The sequence below is a fragment of the Physeter macrocephalus genome, chromosome 13, assembly GCF_002837175.3.
Source record: "Physeter macrocephalus isolate SW-GA chromosome 13, ASM283717v5, whole genome shotgun sequence".
Classification (NCBI taxonomy): domain Eukaryota; kingdom Metazoa; phylum Chordata; class Mammalia; order Artiodactyla; family Physeteridae; genus Physeter; species Physeter macrocephalus.
This window is the reverse complement of record NC_041226.1, coordinates 34,509,112-34,521,461: the sequence shown is the minus strand read 5'-3', so window position 1 is coordinate 34,521,461 and position 12,350 is coordinate 34,509,112. Positions and strand designations below refer to the sequence as shown.

General features: G+C 33.6%; 1 protein-coding gene across 3 annotated transcripts in view; it reads right to left on the bottom strand.

Moving 5' to 3' along the window:
• Positions 1-12,350, bottom strand: part of TDRD3 (tudor domain containing 3) — a 224,255-nt gene that overhangs the window by 98,876 nt on the left and 113,029 nt on the right. For all 3 annotated transcript variants that reach the window (XM_024125920.2, XM_028497324.2, XM_028497322.2), the window contains 2 exons: positions 8,814-8,974; positions 4,659-4,800 (listed from right to left, as the gene is read on the bottom strand). In XM_024125920.2, coding sequence (XP_023981688.1) covers positions 4,659-4,800; positions 8,814-8,974 — 303 coding nt within the window. The remainder of the gene's footprint in view (positions 1-4,658; positions 4,801-8,813; positions 8,975-12,350) is intronic.

Genomic DNA, 12,350 nt, shown 5'->3' with positions numbered 1-12,350 from the left:
GCCCGCATACCACAAAAAAAAAAAAAAAAAAGAAGTAGCACAGGACTGTAATTGCAAAGGGAAAGAAAAAAAACAGGTGAGCTCTGCCTTTCTGCTTGGAGGCATAATGCAGAGAGAGAGCACAGAGAGCTGAGTTGAGAAAATGTCTCATAGCTCAAGCCAGGCTGAAATAACTGGAAGCTCTGGGGCAGAGTTTTGAAAAAGAGAGCCCTGTACAGAAATGAAGCTCCAGAAACCTGTATAGGAATTCCCTTAAGTCACTGCTGAGAACTAGGCTAAGCAAAAAACAACTGCAAGTTATAAGCTTCCATTTATACTAGAATAAAAAAGAATAAAATACTTAGGGATAAAATTGCACAAAGAAGATCTATACAATGAAAACAACAAAAGATTGCTAAAAGAAATTAGACACCAATAAATGAAAAGACATCACATGGTCATGAGTTGGAAGATTTAATACTGTTAAGATGGCAATACTACTCAAACAGGTCTAGAGATTCAATGCAATTCCTATCAAAATCCTAAGAATGCTTTTTGCAGAAACAGAAAAATCCATCCTAAAATTCATATGGGATCTCAAGGGACCCTAATTAGTCAAAATAATCCTGAAAAAAGCTCATACTTCTTGATTACAAAACTTACTACAAAGTTACAGTAGTCAAAACAGTACTGACATTAAGACAGACTAATAGAATAAAGATATAAACCCTTGCATGTAAGACTAAATGATTTTTGATGAGGGAGACAAGGTCATTCGATAGGGGAAGGAGATTCTCTTCAACAAATGGTGCTGGGAAAACTGGATATCCACATGCAAAAGACTTACACCATGTACAAAAATTAATTCAAAATGGATCAAAGACCTAAATTTAAGAGCCAAAGAGCTAAACCCATAAAACTTCCACAAGAAAACTTAGAGAAAAAGCTTCATGACATTGGGATTTTGCAATTTCTTGGATATGACACCAAAAACATAGGCAACAAAAGAAAAAAACAGGTAAAACTGAACTTCAATAAAATTTAAAATGCTTTTGCATCAAAGGACACTACCAACAGAGTGAAAAGGCAACCAATGGAATGTTTTGCAAATCATATATCAGATAAGGAATTGATATCCAGAATAAATCAAAAACTCACAAAACAACAACAACAAAATTTAAAATAGACAAAAGACTTAAGTACACATTTCTCCAAAGAAGATATACAAACAGCCAGTAAGCATATGAAAAGATGCTAAACATCACTACGCACTAGGGAAATGCAAATCAAAACCACAATGTATTCCATTTCACACTTATTAGGATGGTTATTATCCAAAAAACATGAAATAACAAGGGTTGGCAGGCATGTCAAGAAATTGGATCACTTAAGCATTGCAGATGGGAACGTAAAATGGTGCAGCTGCTGTGGAAAACAATATAGCAGTTACTCAAAATATTAAACAGAATTACTATGCAATCCAGCAATCCTACTTCTGAGTATAAACTCAGAAGAACTGAAAGCAGGAACTCAACCAGATATTTGTACACCCATGTTCATAACACCTTTATTCACAATAGCCAAAGGTGGAAACAACCCTAATGTCCATTAGTGGATGAATGAACAAAATGTAGCATTTACATACAACAGAATATTATTCAGCCTTAAAAAGTTAGGAAATTCTGACACATGCTACAATATGGATGAACCTTGAAGACATTATGCTAAGTGAAATAAGTCAGACACAAAAGTATGAATACTATATGACTATACTATTATGAGGTAGCTGGAGTGCAAGGTGGCCAGAGACTGGGAGAGGGGGATGGGAAGTTATTGTTTAATTGGTACAGAGTTTCAGTTTGAGAAGATAAAAAATTCTGGAGAGAGCTGGGTGTGTAACAATAAGAATGTACTTAATGTCACTTAATTTTACACTTAAAAATGATTAAAATGTTAAACTTTGTTATGTATACAATTTTTAAAAACAGAAAAAATTTTAAAAAATTTATCTGTCATAGGAGGTGAGGGGGGGAGCACTAAAATGTTACAGAACTACATTACTTTACAAATTATATCTGCTACAGAACTCTCCAAAACCTATCTTTATCATACTTTGAGGTTTGAGTTTTTCTTTTTGTCACCTGTCTATAACCAACTTGCTACAACTACAACACCTACACATGCTTTAAATACTATCCAGTGTTCTCTTCCCCCTCTATTTATTTTGCAAGAATGCCTAGGACTCCATTACTTCCAAAATTAACTCTATGGTTTATTATTTCTATGTGTACATTTGATTTCTATGTGTTTCACCTGCCAGATGCTCAAGTAATTTGAACTCTCCATGATTTCTACAACACTATGGTTACCAAAATCAAAAAAACTAAAAAACCAAAGAGAACTATTATCATATTAAGAGGTTTTTAAACTCTTTTTCATGTAAATTTTTACTGCCCCCTAACAAGAAATACTAGCATGGCTTTCAGGAAACAAAGTGCAAAAATATATAATAAAACATTACAAGAATAACTGTCAAACTACTACTGATCCATGCATGTGTTTGTGTGTGTGTATGTGCGTGTGCTAGAGGTGAGGAAGTTCCTAGGAATGTCTGACTGACTTTACAATTAGTAAGGTAGTTCTGGCTGGGTTGTAAAAATTATGTATCATATGTTGGTCTGACTTGACAACATTTTAACACACTTTAAAAAATCTCTAATGATAACGAAAATACAATATATCAACTTGTGAAAGGAAAAGATCACATGAAATGGGTGGGATTTCTCCAGGAAATTCAAAGTTCATAAACTTGGCTATTTACATAAAACTATCAAACCACTTTTGATTTACTTGCTTGTGTAACATTTTCAATCAAACAATGCAGTTATGGAATATTATCTTATATTTCATAGTATCTTATATAGTATATAATAGTATCTTATATTTCACAGCAGCCCAAAGTGTAGCACGTTCGTATCATAAGGAATAAGTACTAAGGAACAAAAAATGTGCCTAAATTTCCTTATCTATTTACATCCCAAACAGAGGCACTTTCAAACTTAGAAGATAAAAAAGAGTACTTTATCTTAAAATACCAAAAGCTTGAAATATTGCTAGGCCCCTTGGCTCACTTTAGACAACAGACAAGATCTGAGAGTGACACAAAAACATGAATTCTAACTCAGAGAGTAATTAGCTCTATGTGCTTGTAATTCATTTATTTCACTATTATTTGTTATGATGTTTATTATATATAAGACTCAGGGCCACCACTTTGGAGATACAGGAAGGCTCAGATCCATCACCTATTAGTGGTCTAATCATAAAATAAGTTTAACAGTTCTTAAAGCCTATTTTCTGATCCATATGGACATAACACTCTCTTACAAGACTGCTAGGTGAATTACATGATATACAGATACAGGGGCCCAGCTCAAGACATACACACTGTTCTACCAATATTTGTAGAACTGAATAAAGATAGCACAAACAAGAATTCTGACCTCAAAAAGCTTACAATCAAAGGAGATAAGAAATAAATATAATTTTAGTGCTAGATAAAAAGTAATATACTTCTTAATACAATGAATAAAGTATTCTAAATTCAATAAAGCAGCAAATATTTCATTTTGTGAAAAAATCGAGCACTTGTTTTGAGTTTAAAAGCATGGAGATGAGAGAGAAACTAAGATGAACGTCTTAAAAGTGGGAAAATCTTTTTTCTTTTTCAAAAGTGCAACTGAGGAAAGCTTAGAGAATCAAAGAAAGAGTAAGTAGTTCCATTTAGCTAAAACAAAACCTATGTGAAAAAATTAAGGAAGTTGAAAAGGTAAGCTGGAACTAGGGCTAAATTATAAATGACCTGAATCCCAGATTAAGGTATGTGAAATAAAAGCAGGGTGTAGCATGCTCTGAATTATGTTGAAGATAATCTGGCAGAAGTACAATAAGTTAGAAGATGGAGAAAGGATATATGGTGGAACCAGTTAAAAGGCTACTGCAAGTAGTCCAGGCCAGAGACTTAAATTACAATAATGGCAATGGAACCTGAGAGCAAGGGATTGACAAAGAGATCTGACTGCAGAAGATCAATAAAACTGGTGGCTAGAAGCAAAGTAGAAGGACAATTACTAGATAACCTAGATGACTAGGAGGATGAAGATACTGTTAACATAAACGGTGAAAACATCAACTAATGTGACTAGGAAGATAAATGCAACAAGAACCCTTTCATTACAGTGAAATTCTAATTTGCTTTCACTTGTATCTGTGTGTGCGTGTGTGTGTGTGTGTGTGTGTGTGTGTGTAGATAAGACAAATACACATACATTATTCATATATATGCACAAACACTTGTTTTCTGAAGAAAGAATTATATACAGATACATTACACATATCTTATAACTGGTATCTTGTCAGTTTTGAAAACTCATCAGTAAAGAATGGTTTTAAAATATGTAATAAAATGTAACAAATACTGAAAATGACATGTTTTAGAAGAACAATATGCTTAAACAAAGGTAGATAGTTTCTGTAAAGATCACTGTATTCCATTCTATTCAACTCTGGCATAAAGAACTAATTTTACTATCCATTATAGGAAGATCCCTTAAAACAGAGAATACAATAAAAAGAGTGTAGTGTTTTAAAAGTTCAATCCATTCTTAGTTTACACTTACTCTCTGTAACTCCCATTTCTCAATAAGGTGTTCTACTTCACCGCCAAGAACTGTGGTGTTAGAATCATTCAAGAGCAGGAATCCATTTTTTATGTCCACAATGCCTGAAAGCTTAACTTTAGTTCCAGGTGGTGTGTTCAGGCTAAAGCAAAAGGAAAAAAAGAGTTAAAACATATTTAAGCTCCTTCCCCAAACTGGAATTCAGTCTTATACTGTGACCTGGTAAAATTCTTCAAAATGCACTAATGTGAAAACTATTTTTCAAGTGACTGGCTATATAGTGTGAATAGGTCATCAGGGAGGAAGTCAGAAGACCAGGTACAAGACTGTCATTTTCTACCTTAATTTTTTTCTACATGTAAAAAAATATGGATAGGGACTTCCCCCTCGGTGGTCCAGTGGGTAAGACTCGGTGCTCCCAATGCAGGGGGCCCAGGTTTGATCCGTGGTCGGGGAACTAGATCCCGTATGCATGCCGCAACTAAGAGTTTGCATGCCACAACTAAGGATCCTGCATGCTGCAACGAAGATCCCACGTGCCACAACTAGACCCGGAGCAGCCAAAATAAATAAATAAAAAGTAAGTCAGTAAACAAAAACAAATAAACATATGTTTATGTTTAAACATAAACATAAACAAATAAAAAACAAACAAAAAATAACTGGATAAAAATCACAGCTCACAAACTTATGGTAAAGATAAATAGAATAAAAGATATGAAAGTACTTTCTCAACCATGTCATGTTGTATAAATGTAAGATTTGCCCTTTTCCCCCCCTCTGAGCTTTGTGCATTACTGCAAAGATATACTATGTTATAAAATTAAATTTCAATACAGAAGAGATATCAAACCAGTAATAATCTTAGACATTTAACACCTATATGAGTTACTGTAATCCACATGAAACAATGCTCTTTTTGGTTAACTATCCAGTTAAAGATCAAATGAGAGTTATTTGCTCTAAAGCACACTGACTTCAAAAGTATTTTTTCACAATAGGTTAACATTATCAGATGTGGGGCAAACATTATAACACCATGACCCCTTTTACAAAAACCAGAGAAAAGATGTTTACCCTCCTATCAATCTTTTCATACAGGAAACAGTGGAAGAAATCCATTTCATCACACAGGTTTATTCTAAAGTAAAAGCACATATACCAAGCCCCACTGCAACTCTTTGCACATACAGCAAGGGGTAAAGAACTCCAAATAGGAATAAAGATAGTCCTAAAACACTTAGGATAAATTAGAAAATCATGCTGAAATACTTCACATTGTCAAATTTTTAAAAGCTCATAAAATTCACCATGTGCTGACAAGTGCAACAGCAAATCAATGAAAGCACTGGTATCTCTGGTCTATTTTTAAGAAAGACAGTTGATAAAATAGTTATTAACAAGAAGAAATAGAATATGCCTATTTTTAAGGTTTCAAAGAGCCCATATGGAGTAAGACATTATCTGGTAAAAATTATTCTGAGGACTCCAAGCTTAATCATTCTTAGTCATCCTATGTAACGTAGAAAACAAACGGTCATGGAGAGCCTTGCCTAACCTAACTCTTAAGTAGAGAGCTGTGTGGTGGTAAATGTAGGCAACTTACCACAACGTTTATCAAACTTCAAGATCAGCAGCAACTGAATACACTTACACTAAGAGAAATTTTTCCCAATTCCAGGTAATCAGCATATACAGATATTCTAACTCTATAGTCATCATTTAGGGATAAATAAAACAACTAAGCACCAAGGGTACCAGGCTGCTATACTCTTTACCTCTAAAGAAATTATTAATGAATAAGACCAATATGTGTTCTTTAAAACCATTTTTCGCCAATAATTTCTAACACATTAGTAAATTGGAAATGAAATGAAAATGTAAAAAACACAAATTAGCAACATAAGAAGCTACAAAAGACCTTAAAAAATAGCAAGCAAATTACAGGGGCATTTAAATTGTAATTTTTAAAACTAAAAGCTAATCTGAAAGCAGATAATGAGATAATTTTTTATGTAAAATAACTGTACCTCCCAAACTCTTTCTCTAACAGGTTAAGAAGGAAAACATGGTGAATTACTTGAAGTTGGACATATAATTTCATTAAGATAATTGATAAAGAGTTCTATTCACCAAATTAAATTATAGTTCTATTTCCACAAAAGAATAAATAGGTGCTAAAATTTTAATATAATTTTTATTACATCACCTTCAGGGCCATAACTAACTCTTACTCAGAGAGCATACTGTGGTTTAATTAATACTTTATTTGCACTCCAAAGTTCCTTTATCCTCTCTTCATTGAAATTAAAAAAAAAAAAAAAAAACAGAACAAAAACAAAAATACAGTGAGAAGTGGGGCTGGAGGTAGGATAGATGAATGGAAAGAAGCACCCCAGAGAAATGCAATGTCCAGTAGAGAAAACACATTCTACACCAATTCCTGGTTTATGCTCTCTAGTGAGTTCTTCTACCTTCCTTCAAAGATAACCAATAACCAAACTTATTTTGAAAATGGTCTCCCAAATTGTTCATATGTGAAAACACTTCTGTAAGCTGCTGTTTTTACAGCACCAAAAGTAGACATGCTACTTCAATGATGAGTGAATAAGAAAGTAGCAACATTTTTTTTTTTAACTGTCAAACTGTAATAAATTCAAAAAAAGAAAACAGCGTAAGGGACCCTCCTCTCTGGGTTGATCCTGTGTTTTCATTTACCTCAGAGAAATATACAGCAGTAAAATGAGAGAATGAGCCATTACATGGCAAGTCTTTCTTCTCAGGCATCTGTGAACTCTCTTGGAGGGGATCTGATTAAATTTGTCAAAGGAAGAAAGGCTGCGTTTCCTTTTATGGAAGTTTCTCCATAAAAGTAGGACTCTTTCTACTCTTCGAAAAAAAGACAACATAATCACAAAGTCAATATACCCCCCTTTGTATATGAAAATCAACATTTTAGACGAATAAATATATCTTCTAAGGAAGGAGCCTCCCTCACTAAAGGCAGACACTAGTTGAAGGAAGAAAAAAAGAAATCATTGAACAGGCATACAAGGCCTCAACCTACCACATCTCCTCCCACATACCACAATGCCAATCACCTATGCGCCTCCAAGTGTAGCTTTTCACTCATCTGCTATCAGGGTACCATGTCTTTGCATGTGCTATTCCCCCCTCATCTCTCTTAAAATGCCTATTCATATTTTAAGTCCCATTCCTGACTCCCCCAGGTAAAGGTAATTTTCTGAACTCCTATTCATTTCAGTTGATATATTTATTATAACCTGTATGCTGTGTGCTTACCTTGTTGTCATATAAGCTACTTGGAGACAAAATCTAAATTCTTTTTAAATACCTTTGTCCCTCCAGCACCGGATAAAGAGGCTGGAATAAATTCTTGGGCGGGAGAGAAGCAAGGTTTAGGCATTTACACTAAATGAAAAAGCTCAAAGGAGCAAACACAGCATATAAAATGACTAAGAAAAGGGGGGCAGGGTTTGCAAATGTCCATTGAAAGTTCCCATCTCAGAAAACAGAGTTTAAACTGATCTAATGGGGACACTGAGAATAAAGGTGACACTTTCCTCTTGCTTCTCACTGCTTTTCTCCATTCCAACAGGCATGACTCTAAAAACCTCTTATGGAAAATAGCCAAAACAAAGATTTGGAAAATTTTTCCTTATGGAGTTCTTCCTCCTCTTAGAAAGTGGGGTGGCATACAAACCTCTCTAGCTTCAATCATTTCCCCCAAGAAAACTCATTTGCTTATAAGCTTTTCTAGACTGCTAAACAGTGCAATGGATACAACTAATTGTCAAGGAAGAACCTGTAACATATTTAAAGAAAGTTTTGTTCTGAAAAAATTTTAATGATCTAAAATTTAGTGATAAAATTGAAAAGCTTACTTTCCATGTAAGAACACCTTAAATTTCTGTTTTTAATTATTAACGTTAAAAGTAAGGAGCAACTAACTCCATTTTAAACTATTTTTCTTTACAGATAAAGTAAAAATACAAACTCTTTAATTTATTCTGAAAAACTGTATCATGCACTTAAGAGTTCATTCCTTCTTTTCAAAGGTCTTAAAAACAAAATCCAATGTGAACAGTAACTTTAAACACTTATAACAAATATACACCATAAAGTGCCAATTACCTTATTTTTGACATGTAACTAAATTCTACTGCTGTACAACTTATATGACCATCTGTCATCTGCAAACGCAGCATTCTTGGGGCAGCCTGAGATTCTTCATTATCCTTTGGTGCAGCAACATTGCGAATTTTTTGAATTTGCAAAACACATGGACCTTCAAGCTGTCAAAAGACAAAGGAATAAATATCACTTTTAGCCATAGCTTTGTTTTCACGTAAAATGTTTCTCTTTTTCTTAATGGTTATACTTTATTATTTATAATGATAACTTCAATTAAATAAGTTCAAAATTTAAACTGTTACATACATCAGCGTGGGTTTTTTTTTCTTTTGTATTTAAAGATAAAATTTCAAAAAAGTCTCCTGAAGAATTTTTTAAATATAATTCTGAATTCATTTTCAGAAAATAACAGGAAAAAACTACAGGGAAAAAGTTATTTTTCTGAATTAAAGGTATATTAAAAGATGTTTTCAGTCTTATGTGCTCTAAATTGTTCACATATACCCCCCATTCCACCCATGTACATAAACAGACATTCTAGAATTAAAGAACTTGGTAATTTTTTAAGGGACATCAACTTTACAGCAGCAATTGAAAGGAATGTTTTCTGCTCAAAAATATCAAGTTTAAAGTACACCTTCTTCTGGCATTAAAAATATATATATACATATTCCAAAATTTAAACTATATAAAATCTAAGAAGTGTGAACTATACTTGACTGATTGTCACATTTCCTTTTTAAATGAGTTTAATGCTATGTTGTTACGCATTGGCAGTAAGGAGAATAAACGTCCTATCTAGCCATATTTTAATCAAAGACAAAAAGAAAATAGATGGGCTAACTAGCTATTGAATATTAAGTTAAAAGTTTTTATATAATAAAACACTTATGGTATAACTGGGGAATGAGAGCAAAATCTGCTTACATGTCTGAAAAATAAATTTAACATAAAGTAACACTTCTACATTATAAAATATTATATCCATTTAGTATCATATTTACAAGGAAAAAAAAGCTTTTTGTTATAGCCTTTTAAGTAAAATCTTTCTGTATGCATTAGTTTAATTTATATTTTCAGCAAAGAGAGATGTGAAATAACATTTACACAATTTCTTGAGTAAGTATGTTCCGAGGTTGACAAATTTCTACTTCATATTTACCAATATCTTTCCTGAAAAGGAGTAATTTTGTTATAAATTTAGCCCTAGAGAATATAATTAGAGAAAAGAGATGAAACTTACATCTAATTTTCAAGTATGAAAAAAAAATTCTAAGTTGAAATAAGTCTAAAACCTTTAACAAATGTAGATAAGCTACTAATTCAGGATAAACTTTTTCTTTTACTTTTGCTAATGCCATTAAAATAAAGACATTTAAATTAAACCAGAGGCATGTTATGGTTCTTATAATGTTCATCATTCTCTATATTCTACTACTCCCAATATTTTTAGCGTAGACACTGACAAATATTTAGCCTTTGCTTTACTAATCACATATAACTATTTAAATTTACATTTAAATTAATTAAAACTAAGTGAAATTAAAAATTCAATTCTTCAGTCACACTGGTCACAGTTTGAGTGTTCTATATCTGCACAACACATATACAGACTGTCCTATATCACTGCAAAAAGTTCTATTAGACAATCAGTGGTGATCTAGACTTATGTGTTCCACAATGATACTAAGGAGTGCACATCTACTGAAGTGTGGGAGGAAAACAATTGTTTCTATTTAATTCTTAGTAAGAAAGAAATTAAATGTTCCTAATACTTCATAATCAGAGCAACAAAGGCACTCTCATTCAGTCCATATGACATATAGGTCACAAGGCATCTTTATAGATTTGGGGAAATCCGCATCTCAAGGGTGTTGACATGGCACCTTCACTGGTTTGTTTGCTTTCAATGTATTGTGACAAACCGACATTTATTTGTGTGCAGTTAAATGGATATTCAGATATTACCTAGTTTTAACCATTAATGATCACAAAATGGACAAGTGGCTTTAAAAGATTCTGCCAAAGAAACACAAATTGAAGATAATGCCAACAACACAATCACAGAGGGGGAACAGGACCATTTTTGCTGATCTCCTACAACTGGTTGACCATGAGAACAAAAAGCTAGGAATGCTAGGGAGGAACACCTGCTCCCAGATCTTGATGTTTCCTAGCAAGCAGCAAGTTTACTTATTTAATTACTCCAACTCCTGGCCTCTCCATCCCTTTTAGTGAATTAAATAGTGGCCCTGCCAAAAGATATATGTCCACCTGGAACCTGTAAACATAACCCTATTTGTGAAAAGCGACTTGGCATACCTAATTAAGATCAGTATCTAAAGATGAGATGATCCCGGATTAGGAGAAATACAATGATGAGCTTCTTTAGAAGAGAAGGGGAAATAAACACAAAGACACTGGGTATAAAGGCCATGGGAAGAAAAAAATGGGGGCAGAAATTGGAGTTACACAGCTACAAGCCAAGGAACACCAAAGACTGCCCACAGCTACTGGAAGCTATGAGAGGGGTATGAAACAGACTCTCTATCAGAGCCTCTGAAAGGAACCAACCCTGCTGACACCTTGATTTTAGACTTCTGTCCCACAGAACTGTGAAAGCATAAATTTCTGTTGTTTTATGCCACCAAGTTTGTGGGAATTTGTTACAAAAGCCTCAGGAAACTAACACCCATTTATGAAATGACTTATCTGATTGGGAAGAATATACTGTATATTTTGGGCTCATCCTCACCCTTCCTTTCTTGGGATCTAGGTAGAGACCCTGAGGAGGAGGTACCTACTCAGCCTCTTCACTGGATTGGCACTGCAGTAAGTGAGTGTACAAATCTGTCAGGTTTGTGGTTCAATTAATGCATCCATTTGGCTCTCCCACCAAGCCATATCTTCCAAATTAATTTTTATCAGTAGTAAAGTTGATACTTTGGCCCACATCTGCCACTTCTTTCTCAGTCGATTCAGAACCAAAGTAAAAAAGAAGGTACTATTTATTACACTCTCCTTAGAAACTCCCAAATTACACACAGTCTTTTTATAATCAATTCTCAATTTGAATCAACAGGCCTTAAGACTAGCTCCACAATTCAGAAAGATTCTATAAGTAAACTTGCAGATATAACGATTTTTTTCATTATTATGTTTACAATATTCAGTTTATTATCCTCTGTAGTCAAAAAACAGGGAAGTACTGGATCTAAATAAAACACAAATAGTAGAATAAAATATTAAGATCCTAAATCCTAACTTTAACCCTGAATCTAAAATCATCTAAAAGCATCCACAAAACTGAATGAGAATTAACTTCAAAATCCTTGCTCATCTAGTGTCAAGAGCAACCCCAAAGTGAAAAAAGATATCATATTTAAATGAAAATAATAAAAATCAAGGATTAATTTTGCCCAAGATTTCTTTAATGTCTGACTTTTGCCTTTACATGAGCAATAAGGAGCAAGTAAAAGAAATTACTGTAGGGCTTCCCGGGTGGCGCAGTGGTTGAGAGTCCGCCTGCCGATGCAG